Source organism: Cupressus sempervirens, chromosome 1 (assembly GCF_028749045.1).
Source record: "Cupressus sempervirens isolate cs-2001-9-10 chromosome 1, ASM2874904v1, whole genome shotgun sequence".
Lineage (NCBI taxonomy): Eukaryota > Viridiplantae > Streptophyta > Pinopsida > Cupressales > Cupressaceae > Cupressus > Cupressus sempervirens.
In genome coordinates this window covers 18,602,798-18,625,482 of record NC_143118.1, presented here as the reverse complement: position 1 = coordinate 18,625,482, position 22,685 = coordinate 18,602,798, and the positions used below count along the sequence as shown (strand labels likewise).

The 22,685-nt window shown below is 35.3% G+C and overlaps 1 protein-coding gene across 1 annotated transcript in view; it reads right to left on the bottom strand.

Annotated features, from left to right (window-relative positions):
* Window positions 1–22,685, bottom strand: part of LOC149575944 (proteinaceous RNase P 1, chloroplastic/mitochondrial-like) — a 116,625-nt gene that overhangs the window by 51,345 nt on the left and 42,595 nt on the right. Inside the window, exon 4 of the mRNA XM_089816053.1 lies at window positions 6,884–7,004. Within this exon, the coding sequence (XP_089672179.1) occupies window positions 6,884–7,004 (121 nt within the window). The remainder of the gene's footprint in view (window positions 1–6,883; window positions 7,005–22,685) is intronic.

Sequence of the window (22,685 nt, the reverse complement as noted above, 5' to 3'; positions counted from 1 at the left end):
GCCTCTAAAATGACTCCATATGAAGCAGTCTATGGTCAGGCACCTCCAGTGCTCCTTCCCTACACTCCCAACAGCTCACCAGTCCAGGCAGTTGACATAGTTCTCCGCAGCAGGGATCAGATTCTTCGTACCTTACAGGATAATCTTCACATGGCCCGTAATCGGATGAAACAGCAAACAGATCAACACCGTTCTGAGCGCTCATTTCAAGTTGGGGATATGGTTTTTCTTCGTCTACAGCCATACAAACAATCCTCCCTAAAGCTGAAAGGGCGTCATAAGCTGGCCCCAAAATTTTATGGGCCTTATAAGGTTCTGCAGAAGATTGGTTCAGTTGCTTATAAACTGGAACTTCCTCCTTCTTCCCGCATTCATCCAGTCTTTCATGTTTCTTGTCTAAAGAAAGTTCTGGGTACCACTGTCAGAGCACAAACTACTCTCCCTGAAATGGATACGGAAGGATCCATTATCCTGGAGCCGGTGGCAATCATTGACCAGCGCACTCGCCAGCTTCGCTCTCGCTCCATCTCTGAGGTCTTGATTCAGTGGCATGGCATGCAACCAGAGGATGATACCTGGGAACCCCTTCTTCAGATTCAACAACAATTTCCACACCTTAAGCTTTGAGGACAAAGCTTTTTTCTAAGGGAGAGGGGATGTTAGGAACCTGTGTGTTCCTTCTATTTATTTTGTCAGAGTAGTGTTGTTGGACGCATATGCTTTGTAAGTCGTCCCGTGAGTATATTTTATTATCCCACATGCATAGGTAGTATTACTTTTCTAGATCGTACTCAGTATATAAGAATAGGTTGAGGCCCTTGATGGGTACGGACGAATTTATTGTATTGAGCTTGCTCAAAGGAGGTTACCCCCTCGAAGTGGCCTGCGATCAGTAGATTCATTCTGAGTTCTGCTATCACTTTGTATTCTGTTATTTCGAGCATTCTCACGATATTGCTATAAGGAGGTTCTTCACACTGATTACTTCGATGGTTGGATCAACGAACGTCCCATGCCCGAACTCGGGGTAGGGAGGGCTGTTCAATTAATTTAGAACTTGTGGGGATAAGTAAAAAAGTCCGCAGTTGGGAGGTTAAGCCTATGATAATGCTTTTCCTCTCACCAAAGTCAGAGCTTGGACAACCAATCTTGAAAGTCTCTCAACTAGAAATAGTATGTTTTATTTAACCTGTAAGTTAGTATTTCCTTTCAAGCTATAAGTTACAATTTACTGAAAAATTAGATAATATCTTCAAATTTATTTAGTTGTTCATGAGCATCCTAAACTGCATTTTCATTTCAATAATCTATAATTAGTTTAGATTTATTTTCAGCTGATTAAATCAATTATTAGTTAATGATAAACTTGTTCAATTAGAAAGTAGTGTAAGCTTAAATTCAGTTTTTAAACCGTTTTTGAATTCTATGTCATGTGAATATGAATTATGTATCAGTTAGTTTAAATGAAGAAATTAGTTAGTAGAAAACCAGCTGTTACATCAATAGTCTGACTATAATCTGCAAGAAAGTACAGTGACTGTAAGAATTATATTCTGAAAATAGAAAAGACACAAATAGATCAAATATGAAAGAAATTTAATCTGCATCTACAGTTGTTTCAGAAAGACTGTGATTCTGGCTATTACAGCCAGTTGGACAGAGTTGTACAGATAGCGTACAACATTTCAGTATATGCAGTCATGGTTATAACATCCTGAGAGGGCATAGACCTTATGGCTACGGTTGGATGGTTTAATGTGTTGGTTTGCAAGAGTTATAGTTCTTTTGGGGAAGACTAGTCACAAGTGAGTGACAGGGAAATATTCTCAATTTAGTCACTGTATTTTGAGTATCAGTTGGTTGCGATCAGGAATCATGGCATGTGAGCATCATGCATAGGAGAAGGTGTGGATTAGAATATATTACAAGAATTATGGCTTAATTGGGTCATGCTGAAATCAATACTAGCATGTGACAATTACATGATTGATTTTGGAAGCTGACTAGGTGGTGTAACATTTGTTATGACTTGGCAGGCATGAATTATAGATTGTGGCACGTGTTTTAATGTTTGTAATTGCTATAAACTTGTATTGGATACCTAATTAGTTATTGTTGCTTGCATAAAGGAAAGCAATTCCTTTGATTGAGAATGGTGTTGATGGATGTGAGCTTGTGAAATTTATGCAAGAAAGGTCAGAGCAGATCTGAGAAGGTGCATTTGATGCTTTGACAGAGATAGGAGTGGAATCCATAATAATTCTTCAATGGAACTGTAATTACAATAAAGTTGTCATCAGCCAGTTCATCCTTTGAAACAGTGTGTCCTTTCTTATATTGATTCAAATATGGGTAGTGAGTCCATAAGTTGGTTTTAACCATCTCTTTTTTGAGCAGTGAGCTCCAGGCAAGTGCCTTTTGTTCTCATCAACTCCTAACAGCGTTGAAGACCTTTTAACAGAGGTTCAGTCCTTTAACAAGGACTTATGTACTGGACATAATTGTATCGACTCCTAACAGGGTCAGGTCTCCTAATAGAGACATTTTTCATACTAGTGCATGATCTTGTGGGTATCATCCCTGACAAGGTTTTCAAGCAGAACAAAATCTCGTGCACTATGGTGTTAGCTTATTTCTTGCTAATCTTGATTTGTACTGCTTTAATTCTTATTGGTGATTTGGTTGAAAAGCATAAAGTTTACTTCTGTAACACCACTAAATCACCACCCCCCCCCCACCTCTGCTTAGTTGTGTTGAGTGGTTGTTATTCCTAACATGTCCCTACCAAAATGATGTAATGGCTTTAACAGGGCAAATCTTATTGCTGCAATAGTGAGACATTGTGAGTACTAATTCCAAAGCCATGGTTATTCCCTCTAACCAAGGGTTTCCACAATAAAAATATTAATGTTTTGTGTTGCATGTTGTGGATGTCTCATTTGCTTTGCTTTTATGTTATAAACTCACTTGCATGTTGGCTAATTTGGAAGTTGCTTAAAAAGGTTTTAAGATCTATGGTTGCACTGATCTCCCCCCTCGGTCCCCCCCTCAGTGCCTTATATTACTAACACAAACATTATGCAAGAGGGACTCATTTTGCAAGCAATCAAACAAACATTCAACTACCCAGAGGGCATTTTGGACATTGGGTTGTGGTATCTCATAAGTGAACTTTTCTTAGTTGCCAGGTTCAGACCCTGCTGCCCGGATCCCGGTCTGGGTTCGTGCCTAGGTTCGCTTCGGGTCCAGGTAGGGTCCTTAAGTTGGGCTATGGGTCCGCCCAGGTTCACATCAGCGCGAACTTGGGTGGATACACAATCCAAATTAAGGACCCTGCCCAAACCCACGGTGAACCCAGTTGGACCCGTGGCAAATCCAGGAGGACCCACGATGAACCCAAGGGGACCCACGGGTTTCTCTTATTTTTTTGTATATATATACATACCCACTAACCCAAATGGGGAAAAAAAATTTGCCAAAAAGCACAAACCTGAATCCATCCCCGAACCTGAATCAGCAATTTTCACTCAAAAGCATATACAGATGCACAATCAATTGGTAGCATTTGATGATAGAAACAATGTCATGTTGCAGACAAGTTCATGTTGCAAACAAATTATTTGGATGAAGTAGACATTGAAAGACAATAAGGTAGCAAAACATGTCAAGTTGGAGAAACACAAACCCTTTTGGAGATAATGATTGTATATCTTCCAGACATGTAGATTTCAAAAAGAAAGATTGGAATAAGTTATGTTATTGTATGACCGGAGAAAGATCAGCTAGTGGATTTCGAAAAGAAAGAGTTACAAAAAAAGGAAGATTGATGCCCATTGATGTCATTGATATCAAAAGGGAGTGATTACAGAAAAAGGGAGTGTTCCAAATAATGGAAGTACCATGTTCTAGTTGTCTTCACAGATGATTAATTCTTCTTAAGGTTGTCATCAATGACAAAAGAAGAGATTGTTGAAACTGTTATCTTGATGCCAAAGTGTCTTTTGTTCAAGAAGGGAGATTGTTGGAAATATGGTCATTGATACCAGAGTAGGGTTGCCGGAAATATTGTCATTGATGATACGTCAATTTAGGGAGATTGTTGGCTATATTGGCTTTAATTGGAGGTCAGCTGATGGAATTTTATTATGCTGAAAGAGGGTGTAATTGGAGGTTGACTCGTGGAATTTATTGTTTTAAAAAAGGCTAATTGGAGGTCAATTTATCGAATTTTATTATTGTGAAAAAGGTGCAAGTGTAGACTGACTCATGCAATTTTATTATTATGATTTAATTTTATAAGACCAACCTATATGTCTTACATAATTAATTTAAGCATCCAAAGGGGTAAAAATCTGAAAATCGTACTTGCTGAGTTTGAAATGAATAAAGTGGAAACTGAAGACAAAAGAAGTAATAGCATCAGTGATGAATAACAGTGTATCTAAGGATTCTTTTGTTAACCCTAGCATCAGTGATGCATAACAGTGTATCTAAGGATTCTTTTGTTAACCCAACTCACAAGCATTTGACATCCACATTCTTCTACTGGTGAGAGTCCTAAGGATTCCATTTCTACTACTATCCATATTCCTTCATCATCACCAAATTTCTTTATTCCACATAATTTTCTAGGAGCATAACCCTCACTTGAAGGTACTGCTTGGAATAAGGAAAATCATCATGGGCATAAGATGATATACCAAACTTCTGCTACTATAATTATTTAACCTTCAGTGTGGTTAACAATCCATAGTGGGAAGGATGGTGAATGCACTAGCAGTTGTTGTTAAGGTGTTTAAGACACCAGCATCTAGAGAATTGAGTGGGTCATTGCTAGAGGAAGCAATAGAAAATACACTGCAACAGCATATGTAGCTGCTGGTAGACTTGTTATGAAGAGGTGCCCTACTATTTCTTCGATTCCTTGTGCTGCACATTGCTTGGAATTGTTGTTAGAGGACATTGGCAAGACTGAATAACTCAAAAGTGTGGTTGAAGATGCTACTTACCAAATTTATTTATAACCATACTTAGGTCCTACCTTTGGTGATACAGCACACAAATGGCAACAAGCTTGTGCGACCAAGAGTGAAACATTATGCTAGCCACTTCCTCACTTTTCAAAGCATTCTTGCCAACATTCCTCATCTCAAGCAAAACCTAGTCTCCCTTTGCCAAAAACGGTGAAGAGGAGTAGACAGAAAGAACAAGTTTTGATGACTTATTCAGCAAAAATGGAGAGGATTTAACCAAGGTTGGAAGCAAATACAAACATAAACTTTGTATAAAATTATATATTTGCATTAACTTTGTAATAATTTAAAATTTGTATTCAATATTTTGGGTAACAGAACCTTTAGTTGAGGATGTCATATAGAGGATGGTGATAACAGGCCGATAGATTCCTCTCTGAGGCCAAAAATACCATTTTGCATTACTATGGTGGAAACAAAAAAATAAAATCATCTGGTGCATCATTAATTGGACATGAAATAACCAACTCCACTAGCCAATACATATCTTGGTCTACTACCTGAACACAAAGTTCTCCTCCAATACATTTAAACCTAATGATTTAATAGAAGTTGTTATTTCATGCATTTATAAATGGTGCCAGATGTTGAGATAAGAGAGAAAGTTCCTCTATAAATAAGAGTTTGTCTTCTTTAGCTTGAGCAATACAGAGGAGACAAAATGATAACCAAGTAAAAAGAATTTTTTGATTTTTAACTCAATATTACCAGTAAAAATTAGAGACTTGATACTTATAGTTTTACTTGATCCTTAGAAATTTTTTACGTTATTTTGTAGATTTATGATAGGAGAATCATGGTGTTGGCATGTCAAATCTACAAAAGATAGTCATTCATATTTTGTCTAATCCCTGTAGTGCCTTTGGGTGCGAACACAGTTGAAGCTTATTTGAGAGCATTCACACAAAGAAGAAAAACAAGTTGACTCGAGTGCACCTCAATGATCTTATCTTTGTTGAGTACAAGCATCACCTTCAAACTAGAAAGGTGGAGGGCATTTCACATGTATCCATCAAGTTGGATGAGATTGATCCTTATAGTGAATGGATTGACTATGAACAAGGCGATGTCCCTACCGGTGAAGATCTTACACAATTGGAGAGAAGTTCAGCATAAGAAGCAGAATTGGATGCAATGGTGGAAAATGACACTTTCAAAGAAAGAATCTATCACCATAATTTCGAAACCATTTTACGTTCTAGTTCAAGGTCGGAAAAACAAAGTGCCTAGGAGGGGAAGGGGAGAATGTAGATTGTGTTGGTTTTTTTTTTTTTCACATATCATCATATGTAAATAGTTGCATGCTATTATACATTTATTTATTATGATTTTGTTGTGTATTATTTGATTTTGACACTATGAAATCTCATATCTTAAGAGTTTGAGGATCATATAAATGTGTAATGTTTGAATTATGACAAATTGAAAGTTTAATTAGACTTCTATGTTCTGTAAACACAGAAAAAAGAAAATGTCTTCTGTAATTTTACGAGGTTTTCATTTTTTACTGAGACTTTGCTGAGTCCATGCTGTGTCTCAAGTCCGAGTCAAAATTGTGACCTGTTGAGTCTGAGCTGAGTCCAAGTCCTAAGACTGTGATTTGTATAACTGAATGGCCAGAAAGTTACATTGGAGCCATCCCATGCATCATGAAATGTGTACATTAGCATCTTCTCATGTGTCATGGAATTCATAAATTCGTATACAATAATAAATATTAAAAATTACACAGTTTATATGCTCCACAGTACCAGAATTTATAATTTACTAAAATATTAAACAAGCAGGACAGATGAGTAAACAAAACATTGTGAATTTCTTCATGATAGTGAACATGACCAGTGAAATACCTGATGTCTTTCCTTCCATATTGGGAAAAAGCTGCTCCCTAGCAATTCAAATAAGTGATCTCTCATTTCATCATTTGTCACTATAAGACTCTTGAATCTTACAGCTGCATATAGCCAATACCTGGAATCAAAATAATTCGGGGTCATCACTTTACTTGGTTAATTCTGTGAGATATGCAGAACCAAGAGACTAGAGGTGGAGATGACATGCATTTTTCTCAGATTCATAAAATAAAAAAAGTACTATAATAAATAGTTGTATCAGTACACTGTGTAAAATCATATTTTACTTATAAACAGAAACATCAAAACAATAAAAAATTTGAACTTTTAAACAAAATTACTAGTTCACACAGATTGGCTCCCAAATCTGGGTCCACTTCATTCCCAGTCCAGTCAACTATGGATGCAGACAGGGCTCTGCATAGTCCAGCCAGGTTCATCCAGCTACACTCTGCAGCATGTCCAGGCAAACCCCCATGGGTATGCCATGCCCAGCCCGAGGGTATTCTTTTAAAAATAAAAATCATCACACTTCACAGAAAGGAAAAAATAAGATAAAACCCTCCCATACTTTGCTTCTTCAATAATGCTAATAAAAAAAAATCTCTATTAATGGAAGGCGACTTGTACAAATGGTGCCATTAGAGTAAAGAAGCTCAGAAAAATGTGGTAATGTGGTCAACTTTCCCTGAAGCATCTCCGTCTACTTCACACTGTTCGATGATGGCCAACAAGCATGTGTATAAAAATGACTATATTTTGAAGGTGGTGGTGGTTGTAATTTAAAGATCATTTTCTGCAAATGTAATAACATTGTCATCATATTGGTGTGTTCCAAATGCAGATTTGATTGACTTATAATACTAGAGGAGGAAACATGTCTCTTCATGAGACATGTCTGTATGGTTAATCATCATTAGATAATATATTAACAATAATATATATATATATATATATATATATATATATATAAGAATCTTTGTCTAAATGATGATTTACCAATAACCATAAAAAAATAATCTTCCGGTCAATTCAATCCGACTGAAGCTACAACCTTAACACTCCCTCTTAGCTAGGGAGGATTGTTATAGAACACATTATGCTCTGGTTAATCATCATTAGATAATATATTAACAATAATATATATATATAAGAATCTTTGTCTAAATGATGATTTACCAATAACCATAAAAAAATAATCTTCAAGTCAATTCAATCCAACTGAAGCTACAACCTTAACACTCCCTCTTAGCTAGGGAGGATTGTTATAGAACACATTATGCTCTCAAGCATATGGAGAGATATCATCTCAATATGATATTCTTGGAATGGCATATTTAAGGATATCAACATATATCAAACAACTTAGATGTTATCTTTCAATATAATCTGAAGTATGACTCAACAAGAAATATCAATCATATGATATTCATCATACTTATATTCTTTTGGTATGTGCACTGACATTAAATCCTTGATGCCTACCAAAAGAATATGTTATATCTTAGAAAGATATGTGTTATCTGATCTTCGACAACTGAATGTAGTCTATCAAATAACAGTCATGATCTCAAGGACAACCACTTAATGTAGTCCATCATAACAATTATCATGACCTCCGGCACACTCCAGGACATCAACTTAATGTAGTCTATCATGATATGTTCATTATCATGATCTCCGGCACATTCGAGGACAAAATTTAATGTAGTTTATCATGATAATAGAACAAGAACAACAAATACTCCGACACTCTGGGACAACAATTTAAGGTACTCTATCATCATATGTTTGTTATCATGATATCCGGCACTCCGAGACAATAACTTAATGTAGTCAATCATGATAACAGGTCAAGCCATTGTTAAGATCGTCACCTTACAGTAGTGACCTCACAAATATATCAATGAAAGATCATCACCTTCCATGACATAATCCACATATGTAAAATAGTAACTCTTATGATATCCACCATGAACCAAGTCAATGGGTGGATCCATCATAGCTGCTCCTAGAGGGTGGAACAAGAACTTTCACCCAAACTTCTCTCTCTTGAAAAAAGTACATTACAAATAATTTTACTTTGACCTTCTCCCTTATATAGAAAAGATCATTAACAAGGGATCGCACCTCAAAATTCTCCCTCTGAAAAACGATCCTGGGAAGTCATGTCCTCTAGTTACTTCCTCAAAAGCTCAAGTTATGGATTCTTCGCTCTTCATCCAAGGATGCCTATGATAAACTAGACTCCCTCTGAATCTCGTATCAATCTTCTGAGCTCCTATGTTGCCTTTGAAGAAGTGTAGACTCCCTTTTCATAGAAGAATACTCATCAAATCAATCATCAAGGATATTTGCTTCAAGAGCCTCACTTTATCTAGCCTGATCATCAGCTGACTAATGAATTTTGGATCACAACTTCTATAGAGCTGCTGTCACAAGATTGAGTCTTGCACAATATTTGGTAGCATGCCTAATGTACCAATTTCCTACAAGAACATGCTCACAAACAAAGGAAAAGAACAAAAGTAATATTCAAAAAAAGCAAATAAATGTAATATTCAAAAAAAAATACTTACTTGCACATCAACATCCTTGATACAAGATTCTCCAATGAAGGTCCATATGTCTCAAATCAAGTGATGGTTCACAGTGGAAGCTAAGATAGTGTCCCTTTTCGGACATGTTCCATTTAAAGATGTTCAAGTGGGAATAAAACATTGATATTATTATTCCCCCCACAATCTAGAATTCCCACTCATTCCATTTTATGGAACCGGAACATTTCTTCCAATTTGCTTTAGAACTAAGCTTGTAATGCGTCTATGATCCCAATGTATATTTGCATGGACATGAACGTTGCCATCCCTGTTGGTAAAACATTGTTCAACTGTATCACATATTTCCTATCTCAGCTTCCACTGTGATGACCCCTTTCCATTAGTGAGTTTTCTCAAAAGATGGGCCCATGATGCCTAGCATCTTTTGTATTAAATGAAATAAAGTTTTCGCTATCCATTTCTTTAAACCAAATACCAAAGGGGCAAGGTATATAGAGCAGCTCTCTAACTTCCTCTCCACTTAATTCTCGCTTTCTTTTTCTCAATTCCTTATCGATTTCATCTAAAGTGGTAGTCAATATATCTTATTTTGACAATAAATGTACATGCTTATTCATTGAATCAACATTCTTTATCGTACTCCCATTTCATACTTCCTTCCTTGTCATGTTTGTCCTACGACCTTCTTCAACTGTGACAATATCAAAGTGTTATATTAGTCTATAATATATATGTTTTACATATACCCACTCTTTAATATTTCCTTTTAAACCCGTATCCTGCTCTCTCTTTTTTCTTACTTTAGGAGAAATGTCTTTCTTTTCTTACTTTTGGATAGATGTGTTTTATGTTAAGTTCTCAAGAATTACCTCCTGCATTTCTCATTAAAAAGTGATAATTACTATTTTTGTGTTATTAAAAACAATGCATGCTTTACTTCTTATTTCATTTATCATTAGTATCATGAGTTTTTGTTAGAATTAGTAATCTTTCCTTAGTTGTACTTATTTAATGGTATAAACCAAGGTATGCCTTATGTATTTTGTTCTCTTGTCCATGTGTAAGGACAAGTCATTTTTGTAATTCCTTTATCAAGGAAAATAGTTTATTCTTCCTTAGGAGGATTATGACACTTGTTATGCACAAACTTATGAATGTGGCAATCATTCACAAGGGAGTTACTCAATAGTTCCCCTTCTCATCATCTATATAAGAGATGCTCCTCTCTCATTCTCTACACCACAAACTCACTATGTAGTGCTTGTGATGAGCTTATGGCTCTCTCTCTCTCTCATTCTTTAGGCATTTCCCTCATTCATATAATTCATGTGGGGTTTTTTTTTGTTTTATCCCCTTAAAAAATCCTTTGTCTTCTCTTGTGTTGATCTTTGGAAAATTCTCTTTGGCTTTGAGTTTATGGTAACTATTTTTATAACAAGCTCTCTTGGATTATTTCCTTTCATTTCATTTCGTTTCATTTTGATAATATTCTTTCATGGTATTAGAGCCTACCTAATCCTTGTTTTGAGTTTGTGTGAAGGTTACATTGGAAGCATTTTTTGTTGTTTAGAGGAGAAGAGAAGCAAAGCTTCATTTCTTTTCTTTTTTCTTTTTTTTGTTTTATCCCCTTCAAAAATCCTTTGTCTTCTCTTGTGTTGATCTTTGGAAAATTCTCTTTGGCTTTGAGTTTATGGTAACTATTTTTATAACAAGCTCTCTTGAATTATTTCCTTTCATTTCATTTTGATAATATTCTTTCATGGTATTAGAGCCTACCTAATCCTTGTTTTGAGTTTGTGTGAAAGTTACATTGGAAGAATTTTTTATTGTTTAGAGGAGAAGAGAAGCAAAGCTTCATTTCTTCTTCTTTTTTTTTTTTTTTTTTGTTGCAAGTTTTTATTCAATCTATATGTTAATTTTTATTCGAACACTCTTTGGAAGGTTTACCAATAAGGAGTTCTTTATTTAATCCTCTAACTCATTTTCTCTTGTTTTGGAGGTTTGCTGCCAAAACAAAGAGAAAAGTTGGTCGACTTTCATTGATCTATTATTGTTATTTGCAGGTTTTATTTTGGTTTATTGAGAATACTAATTTATTCTTGCAGGTTGAATTTTTTTCTTTTGTTATAACCATTTACTCATTTGTAGATTTCATTATAGAATAATACTAATCTAATCTTGCAAATTTTTAAAAAAATTATTTCATTGCATCATTAATCTCTATTCTTGCAAATTTCTTTAAAGAAAAAATTCTAATCCATTTGTAAAAAAAATTATATTTTTTCACTATATAGATATTCCTTTTACTTTTATTCATTAATTTTGAACACATATATTTATATTCGATCTACATTCAAATTATTTTCTATTATGCTCATAAATCTCTATTTTCTGTTCTAAGCATAGTGTATTTAAATCTACATAAAAATTTGTTTATTAAATCAAATCTTATCTTTATATATGTCTTTATAAAAAAAACCCAAATCAATATCTTTTCAAATCTAAAATTTAATCTTGTTCTAATTAAGAAAAATAGTTGTAAATTCTTCAAATCAATTCATTTGTTAATATGTGCTCTTGTCTTCTGTGGCTTCTGTTCTTTCTATCTATTGATTAATCTTTCTTTGAACAGAAACAAATATCTTTCTTTCTATTGGAGTAAATTCCATAGATCACAATATTTTTCATAAATAGAAGCTTACCAACCCCTGGTTTTTATCAACTCCCATAGTGTTTTTGTTATGCTAAATCAATGTTTTCATAGTTGTATTAAACAGAGGAGAAGAAAGCTCCTTATATAGATTTACAAAGACGATGTTTCTATAAGAAACAATCGTGAACTAAAGCTAAAAATAGAAACTACCTAATAAACTAAAGACTAACTAAGACGATCATTAAAGAAATATTTTAATATTTTAATATCCTCCCTTAATGGTCATTGTCTAACTAATGTCTTTTGGTCACAAATTCTTCCAAACATTTTGCTGCTACTGAGACCCTCCCTAGATCTACAAAATGGTAAAGACCAAGAAGCCAAAATTTGCCCATAAAAGAATAGAGAACGGTGTTCCCTTCTTCAGAATGCTTTGCAACAAGAGACAAGAGCCTGCCACTAAGATGAGTCTGCCACTAACCCTCCCAAAATCAACAAAACCTTTGATAAGAAATCACCATAAAATATCCAACCTTATGTTGGATAACACAGCTTCTCTTCCCTAGAGACAGAGACAAACACTGAAAACAGCTAACACGATGTTGAGGAAAAATCAGCAAACCCCCCAAACTTTGCAGATTAGCACGATGCCCCAAAACACAATGCAAAAAAGCCATGATTTTTAGGAGAAAAAATCAAAAAACCCAAACATGATTGTTAAGGTGAAAAATCAATCAAAACCAGCATGATTTTGAGGTGAGAAATCTGTCAAAACCAAACACGGATAAGAGACTACAAAACTTCATTTTTTAGGAAAGACAGTAAAACTGCCAGATAATTTTTAAGGGAAAAAGTTATAGAAACCCATAAGAATTTTTTTTGGGGCGACAAAAACACGAGACTTCGCATGGTAAAAAACAGCACATACAAATACATACAACAAACATGTGAGTACATGCAACCCTAAAACAAATCAGACTTTTTCTACAACCAAGAAATCACGAGATCAAGACCCTTAACCAGGGTTGCAATTTCCAACAAAAATCCTCAAAGACGAACCACATAAGTTTCATAAAATACCTCTAACGATTTGTTCTCCTAAAAATCAAAAAGCAAATTTTTGGAAAAAATTCCAAATTGAAAGAGGCTTGAATTTTCCTTTAAAAAATCCACCAAATTTTATGAGATCCCATCGACCAGCTCTGATACCTGTTATATCCAAAATCTGCACCCTAAAAATTTGCCTTAAGTTCTAAAACTCGCAGCGATTTTGGAGAAACATGGGATCAGCCAAAAGTTGTGGGTAACTTATAACTTGGCTGAACCTCCAGATTCTAGGCCGGTTCCTATATGATTTATCCTATACCTTACTTGTACTAATGGAGAAATAAAACTTTCAGATGGAAAAGGGTAAAAAGATAACCTAAAACACGAAAAACTTAAAGAAATAGGGTGATACACCAAGATTGATAACACAAATCACTGCTATACCTGAGACACAATGAAAGCTTGACAAGACAATCACAAGAAACCCTGCTTGAAGATCTGCTAATTAATATCAATAATTTAAGAGAAGGTTTATAGACTTGAAAATATACGAAAGGAATTTGATCACAATCGAATATATCAATAATGGAAACACAAATTAAAACCTATGAACAGCTATTTAGATAAAGAAGATGCAAGATAAGACATCATTCAGATAGGTCTATTATTAAAACACAATTTGAATAATATCAATTACCTCAATGCATACAACTAAATCTGTCAACTCCAAAACTGGTTCCAAGGAAAACTTTATTTCAATCAAAGGCCCAAAAAAAAACAGTATGTGTGCATATGGATCAGAATAATCAAGACAAAAGGTGCTAAGGACAAAATCACATAAGCACTCTCCCTCAAAATCCGAACCCCTTCCTAAAAAATAAGAGTATATATAAACAATACAACTGCCTCAAAGCAGAAAAGCTGGGTCGAAATAATGAGCTAACTCCTTATTAAAAACCACTAAAACTCCAAAATCATGCTCAAAATACCCCAAACTAAGGTTCCACCATCCATGCATGAGAAAAACTAGAAAAGCTCCCCAAATTGCCATAAATCACTCCATAATGCACTCTGAAATCTTTAGTCTGAACTGTGCCTCTAAAATATCAACTGCAGCTGCTCCTTGAAATTTGGCATTTTATGTCCAACTCCTTCCTTAACTTCATTTAATTGCATGATTTTTAATTATTCTTAATTGCATGAATATTTATTATTTTAATAATTGATTTATAAGATATCAATTATAAAATAATAATTACAATCATTTTAATTCTTATGCAATTTATAAAAAAAAACCATGCAAATAAATGGCACCTTTCCTTTTTTACTTGCACTACTTTTATATTAAAAAATTGCATTTAAAAAAAAATCATTTATCAGCTTTAAGTTGATTAAATCAACTAAAGCATAATAAAGCTTTAAATAAATACGCATGCAATCTTTTAACAAAGCTAACACATTATGCTTTATGTGACAAGTATATGCAAAAATAAAAATATCAACTCTCCTCATATGTGGCCGGACCCGAAAGTTCATCAAATTTGATTGAGGAAGTGATAAGAAGGAAGCAAAGGGTTTCAATTTTAGCATTTTGAAGGCCTCTGTCTTTGACATTTTGGAGTTGAATCACATCAACAGGGTTATAGAAAACCCTAGCCGCCTGCATTTTCCTGTGATTTCTTCTCTAGTAAAACGTCATTCCCATGGCGCACTTCTCCTTTCCCTTCAGATCTGGGCATGATATTGTGCATTCCTTTTGTTGCCGACTGTTTTGTTGGAGTCGTTGTCTTCAGATGCGACTGGTTTTATCTTCTTTTCTGGGTTAAAGCTTCTTGGCCACGGCTGACAGCAGACTAGAACGGCAGCTTTTCTTGCATAAGAAAACATGAATCTCCATTGCTCTACAGCTGTAAGTAACAGTAACTGTAACAACACTGTTTTAGATTCTTCCTTCTAACTGGGTATGGTATGAAAATCAATTCCAGCTGTTCATCTTTATTTGTTTTGCTGTATGTGAAATGTTTATACAAGAAAATCGATTCCAGCTGTAGTAATTTTCCATTCTTCTTCTTGTTGCTGTTTATGCAAAAAATATCTGCAATAAATCTGTGGTTAATGGTAGACTTGACAGAGGTTATCAAATAGGCGCCATCTACTTGTTTTTCTTGGCAGCATACCTGTGATATATCTCAGATTTATGATTTATCATGAGGATTTTTGGCTTGTTTAACGTTCTCTCTAGCTTTTGACTTTGCTAGAACTACTTATGCGGGAAGACACCGTATATAGCTCAGATCTATGTCTTATTATGAGGATTTTGCTTGAAACTATTGCACTCCATTATCTTGGCTACATGTTGTGCTGCTTTTATCCATAGGGTTTGATCTGTATTGATACCTCCATTTATGAATCTAGACTTAGATCTGTGATCTTTGGAAGGCTATGAAAAGAAAATACATGATAACTTCTTATTGCAGCAGGCTGCTAGTATAGATTTATCTCTTCCTCAGATCTGTGCCATGCTTTTGTAAGGCTTCTCTGTTTGCATGCTAACCCTTATTCTCCTTTCACCATTCGTTTCAACTGGAAGTATCATGTATATAGGCACTGTTCTCGTTTTGTCATTTCAATGATCTGTTGTATGTTAATCATTCCCAGATATTTGCAAGAACTGATATAAACAATTATTTTGATTACCTTGCTAAAAATAACTCTAATACCAGATCTCTCTGTCACTGGCTCTTTGCTTGAAGTTGTCCTGGTATTGCTTGAATTCTCCTTCCAGATCATTGTAAGAGATATTGTGAATAATGATTCCTTTGCTGAAAACATCCTTTCCGTTTTTTTTTTTTTTGTATTTGCTTGGAGAACTAGACATCCTGTTCACATCTGCTACATATAAAGTATGAAAATCCATCTTTACTATCTTTTCATGCTTTGCCAATAACTTTAAATGCTCTCTAAAAAAAATGTATCAGAATTTCAATTAGTTTGCTTGCTGGCTGAGTACACCTTTTATTTTATAACAGTGGCTTCTCCTCTTGAAATGTTGCATACATGTAATCCTCTTGTTTTATTCAATCCATTGCTTGATTTCATATGCTTTACTGCTTGTCCAAAGTAAAAGGTTTCAAAAACTAAAGCTAGTTTGTCCCTTTATTACTTTTATCTTTTTGCTATTGATCTGCATACCAATCTCTACATACTGCATCTGTCTTGTTTTCACCAGTTTTTAATAAGTAAAAGGTTTCAAAACAAAGATGAATTGTCCCTTTGATACTTATTATTTTTCAGTTATCGATCTCTCTATCTGCTGATGTATGCCTGTATCTTACTAAGATGCGTAGCGTATAGGATGGTAAATGCGAGATTGAGTGAGTCATCAGCATTGCTTAGATCCATTGGATCTAACCCATTTCTTCTTCGTGAATGCAGGAATTGGAAGCACAGAATGGGCAATAGCTGGAGCAGCGAGAGGATGGACGCAGTTGGATGCCACATCACCAGTCATTACAGGCAATGACCGGTGCCCATGAACCTTTCTCCTTTTACTCTTCTATTCAGTTATTGATTTCAGTAGAGTAGAGGTGCATGTTAGCACGTAGAGACTACTCTCACAGTCAGATGTGTGGGAGAAATTTACTTTCAGCATTTTAATTCTTTCATGATTTGCTCCATCATGCAAACATTGTATATTATTTCAAAATGAATAGAATACCTTTCTTTGATGCATTTTTCTGAAATCTACTTGAAGGTAATAAGCATGTGTTTTCCTTCATTTGAGCATGTGTGAAAAAATGAACAACAATACCATGTTATGGTAAATCAATGTTTTTGTAATTGTATTAAACAAAGGAGAATAAAGCTCCTTATATAGATTTACAAAGACGAAACAATCGTGAACTAAAGTCGAAAATAGAAACTACCTAATAAACTAAAGACTAACTAAGATGACCATTAAAAAAATATTAGAATATTCTAATAGTTTCACATTCCTGGTTTTTATCTTTTTTGGTTTTTTCTGGTCTTTGCGTTTAATCAGCGCCCCCAGCACTTATCATTGCCTCACTAGCAACACCTCCATATCTTCAGCAACCAGCATTTTCATCTACTCAACTAAAGGTGCCTCCATAATTACTTCATATTAGTTTTTAGCTTTTTTGTATTGGATTTCTCTCTTCATCATTGATATTGACGGATCATCTTTAAACATTCTTTGTCCACTCTGAAAGAAATATATTTTACATTTCGATATAAATTTAGTCTCAATACTTTTTGTGATTAAGTTAAACTTTACTTTAGAAAAATCCATACAATATCTTTCAAAAAAAATTAAGTAAAGTTTTTACTATCTTTTTTAATAATCACAATTCTTCTGCTGGTGAAATTGGGGACATTGTTGACCAGATCTCTAAGCAAGGCCATTGCCTCCAGACTTCTTTCACAGTTGATATTGCTCAGGCAAATCCTAACTTTTCTACTGGTCTATTGCCTTGTATCTTTTATATTCTCTAACAATTTGTTGGTAAACAGATTTGTCACTGCAAAATTGGCCCAACGGAGTGTATGTGGCAAACTCTTCACAACAGTTGGATAGGCCCTTGGTATGCAGCCTTCCTCTGCATTTAGAGGGGCAGCTCCCTTGTATGATATAATTTTGAATTTTTCCAAATAAAAGATGAAATCAAACTTCAAAAGGTGAGAAAGCTCATGATGACGAATGCACCACACAACTTCAAAGCTTTCCCGGACTACTAACTTAAAACCGCTAATAACAACAATCAAGATCTACGCTTGAACACTATTACTAGCACAATGCTGATCCACAGATTCATAAACATCTACACCATACCATGAGAATGCTCACTACAAAGAGAATCAACATTTCTAACAATTTGGATTCGAAAGGAGGGGACTCAATGTTGGTGTTTTATTATGATGTTAAAACAGTGCTAAAACTACTAGGCGACAAAAGGCTTAATACCTAGATATCAGTACATACACAACCTAAAGAATAGCCAATTCTCATTATCACTTGCATATGCAAAGTACTAGGACCCAACTCCAACAAAACCTTAGACGGTTTTCTACTCTTTTGGCTCTGTAAAAACCAGGGCGGGTGTACCCGGGGATGGTTCAAAGATGGAACAATTGTATGAGAATTATTCTTAGTTTCATTTTGATTCTCATCTCTAAATCCTCAAACATATACGTAAATCTTACCGAATTGATAAACACATCCCTTGAACAGATATGGCCAATAAATCTTCTATAGCTCTGCAGATGTTTCCAACAGCAATGGCTAAATGAAGCTAAAAGAATCCATGCAGGCAAGTGCTGGCCAACTTTGAATATCTTACAGGAAATATAAGTAAAAATTGATTTTATGATGTACTTTGAAAAAACCAGTCATAATATACTTCTCTTTTGGCTGAAATACTTTCGATCAGTGCCTAATCCATTGGGCATTTAGAGTCAAGTAAATTCTTAGATCTAATTTGTTGCTTTGCAACAAATTCTTATCAGCAATTCTTACCAGAATTTATCATTCAAAAATCCTTTTTAACACCTAAGCAACCTCATCACATTCATCAGAGCCTTTATTTAATCCATTGAATTAACAGCAATAACAAATGGATGTACAGCCTTACTATATTGCAATCAATTGCATAAGCTTTTACTCACACAACATCAAGGTAGCTAAGTATTTAAAAGGAGAGAAAATTCAGAAAAGAACAGATATGGGGACAGTTCATAATTTGTATTCATTTCCTTTGAAAATGGTATATCCTTTACAATAGACCCAGAAAGACCTTCAGAGAAGAAGCACAGTTCTTTCTACATTCATCTATATCTCAGAAATTTTGACAGAAAAGTATACTACAAATTTCCTTCCCAAAATGTTTGGACCAAAAACAGAACTAAGCACAATACTTAGTAAAAACAGAATTCGGACCATTCTTTAGCCTTGGGATCTCACTTAAATAGTGTGAGATGCAACAAGCTTCAGGCTAAAAAAGGTGACAGGTGTCCTTCTTTAGAAAGAGAAAAACAAAAATAACAGAAAGGTTAATTACAACAACAATTCTTGGCGGGTCCCTTTCTGTTATGCTTCTTGGTTGTTGTGATCTGATCTTACAATCATTCTTCATCTTCGGAATACATACCCATAAGGTCTGTAAGTGATGTATCATCTTCCGTTACCTGCAAACTCACTTTAACCTGGGGATTTTCTATGTCATCATTGCTGATTACAAAAGTAACTATTACTCTTACATCTTCTTCGTCATCGTCTCCTGACATCTGCTCACTAAACTAACTTTTCCATCTATTAAAAGTATCATCATCTGGCCAATCAAAACTTAGGGTTTCTCTTTGTATCTTTATTAAAGAATTGGCATTTTCCTCTAAATCATCGAATTCTTTTCTCATAGCAGCATAGTATAATTGTACTTTTACCAACTCCTCATTTGTCTTTGCCCAAAACCAATGGCCAGTCTCACTAATGATGTTTATTATTCTGTTATCGAATAATTCATCCATTTCCTTTTTCCATTTTTCTTTTTCCTTTACTGTATCAACAGATTCTAAAGCACAAGGAAATAGGGTGAATTTTTCAGCAAGATATTTTGAAAAACAGAGTATCAATTTTCTCTGTAAAGAATCTCTTTTATTCTCAAAATTATCTAATTGATTCAATAAATCAAAAATCCTTTCAACCTGATGATAAGGCATTTGGACTGTAGATATACAAATAATTGTAACATCATTGTTTCTCTGTCTCCATTTCTGTGCAAGAGAATCTAGTCCATCCTTTTCTTTATTCAACTCATCCATGAGGGTTACAATCCTTGTCAACTGATCATAAAAAGTTGACCATTGTATTTTATCCCTCAAATATGTCACACCCTGCCTCCATTTCTCTTCCTGCTGATTTCTAAATTCTATCTGCCACTCATGTAATTTGGTTTTTTCTGCTTCAAATTCCTCTGCAGTATAGAATTGAGGTCTTTCAGGGGTGTCAGGTATCTCAATAATAAGGGTTAATCCCACAGATGACTGTGGAGGATATGCAATTCTCAGTGTACTGGATTCTCCCACTTTCCTCTTTCCAAGTACCTTCTCTAATTGAGATACCCTGTTTTCCAACTCAATTCTCCTTTTTACCTCTTGGTTATAGGCATCCACCACTATTTCATATTTATTATGCATATCAATCATTTCCCTTTCTTCTCTTTCCGCAATAGCCAAGGCAAATTTAGAATAATCCACATTCATGTGGGCTGCCTGTACATTTGAAGTATCAGCAACTCTCCTTACAATGATACTCCCTGTTAGTCCTGAATCATCAGGCTGTGATGAAGTAGTTCTGGATCCTCTTCTCAGGGACCACATAACAAGGGCAGCTTGATCATTGCTGAATGCTGTACCCAAGAATTCCTCTTTATTTGGATCCTGGAGTCCTAAATTATTTGAAACAAAATTAAAAATTAATGCGTCAGCAATATCCCAATTGGGCAATAATAAAACATTAGCATTTTTTACCATCTGTCTTCCCTCATCAGGGGTTATATTTTGGAACTCTTGCACCATTTGTTCCTTTATTTGGTTTTGAATGGAGGTCTCATCCATTTCTGGATGTTCTGTTTTCATATTCTTACACCTTTGCTCAAAAATGTGCATGTTTACCCTCCACGCAAACTGATGGAAAGCCCTAGATCTTACAAAATTGTTATCAGACAAAAAATGCTGACTGGCTTGTTCCAAAACAGGGTACAATTCCCTTCCTCTGAAATCTGCTATAGTTAATTCAAAACTTGGCACAGGGGGTTCCTGGGGGTTCCCTTCATCAATTTTTGCTTGTGTAACAAAAATTTCTCCTTGTGACCCCATTTGTTCGAATTGCTCATTGGTGAGCTGTTCTTCCTCAAGTCTTATTGGGGTTTGAGATGGTGAGTAACTTTCATCGGGGGATTCTTCCTCCCTTATTATTCTTCTTCTTTTGGGAGAAGGTTCAGGGGGTCTTTCTTCCAGGACAGTGCTGGTGGATTCAACTATCTGTTTTTCTTTATGTACAACGGGCACCTGCTGTCGAACAATAGTATATCCTGTCTTCTTTCTTACCACCAGTGGACCCATTCCAATGTTGGGGGTGAAACCCAATTTTCTCATAACTTCTCTGGCTTTATCTGGGAAAGAATTAATAAAATGTTGTTTCTTCTCATTCATTACTTCCATTATCTCAGAGAAAGTACTCATGAGCTTATTTATTTTATCTGCATTGGTTGCAGCATTACTAAGAGGACTGTAATCTTTGTCAAAACAATTAATGAATTCCAAAACTTTTGAATAGACTCTCCATTTTTCTTTCTTTATTTCTCGCTCATGGAGAGAATATTCATTTCTTATTATATCTTCAGGAAAATAGAATTCATGCTGAACTGGACGAAGCTTGATTCTAAATCTAAGGGCAGAGTTAAAGAAACCTTCTGTATCACAAAAACGAGAATGAGACACTGCCATCTTATATTGATCCAAAATTTTGTGGAGAAAGATCCACCCTTCTTTAGTTATCACAAACTGGTGGGCTATAGTACAAGTAGGAAAAATTGATCCTGTCCCCCTTTTGTGCAAAAAGGCCTCCTCCACTCCTCCCAACTGCCACAAAAATTCAGCTATCCCTACCTTTAAAGGTACCTGATAGGGTAGCACACGGGGTGTTCCTTTGAATCCATAGACCCTGATGACAGTTGAGACTGAATATGGGATAATATCTCCCCAATTATGTGAAACTTTTAGATTATGGGGTTTGTCCATAGGCCTAACAAGGTGCATTAACGCCTTAGGGATTCTAGGATTATCACTCAATATGAGGCATCTTAGTTTGGAGGCAAAGTGCCTATCAAATCTAACGAAGCTAGCATTTTCTGCTTCCCAGGTCATGTCTGCACTCCATAATTGGACTGGCAGTGCCTCCCCCTCTTGTTCTCTATTTAAAACCATTTCTTTACCAAAATAAGTGGCCCCTTTAAAAAGAAACATATGCATCAATAAGGAGTATTGACCCCAAACCTTTTCCACCTTGCCCTTTGCAATCCCCACCAATCCCTGGTGAATCTCATTTGCCAAGTAAGATGCAAAATCAAAAATTATTTCCACACCAAAAGAGGAGATTTGGGTGATCATATACATGAAGCTCACCGGAATAAAATCTTCTTCGCCCTCTCCGAAGACTCTGCACAGGGTCCTATATATCTCTACTGCCCTGGCATTAAAGCATGATTTCTTGAATGGTTCTTTAGAAGATGATGTTATGGTTGGGAGGCCTCCAATCCGGCCTATGTGGGGCTTTCAGTGCACCCTGTCTAACTACATCCCTCTTGGATATATATTCTTTTTCTAAATCTATCAAATTAATGGGCACATGATACATGGTGAGAGGTCCCAGACTGAAAACCTTCCTAATCTCCTCGGGACTGATGGTAACTAAAGCCTCACCATCCATTCTTCTCACTACCTTAGTGGCTTGGTCATAGTT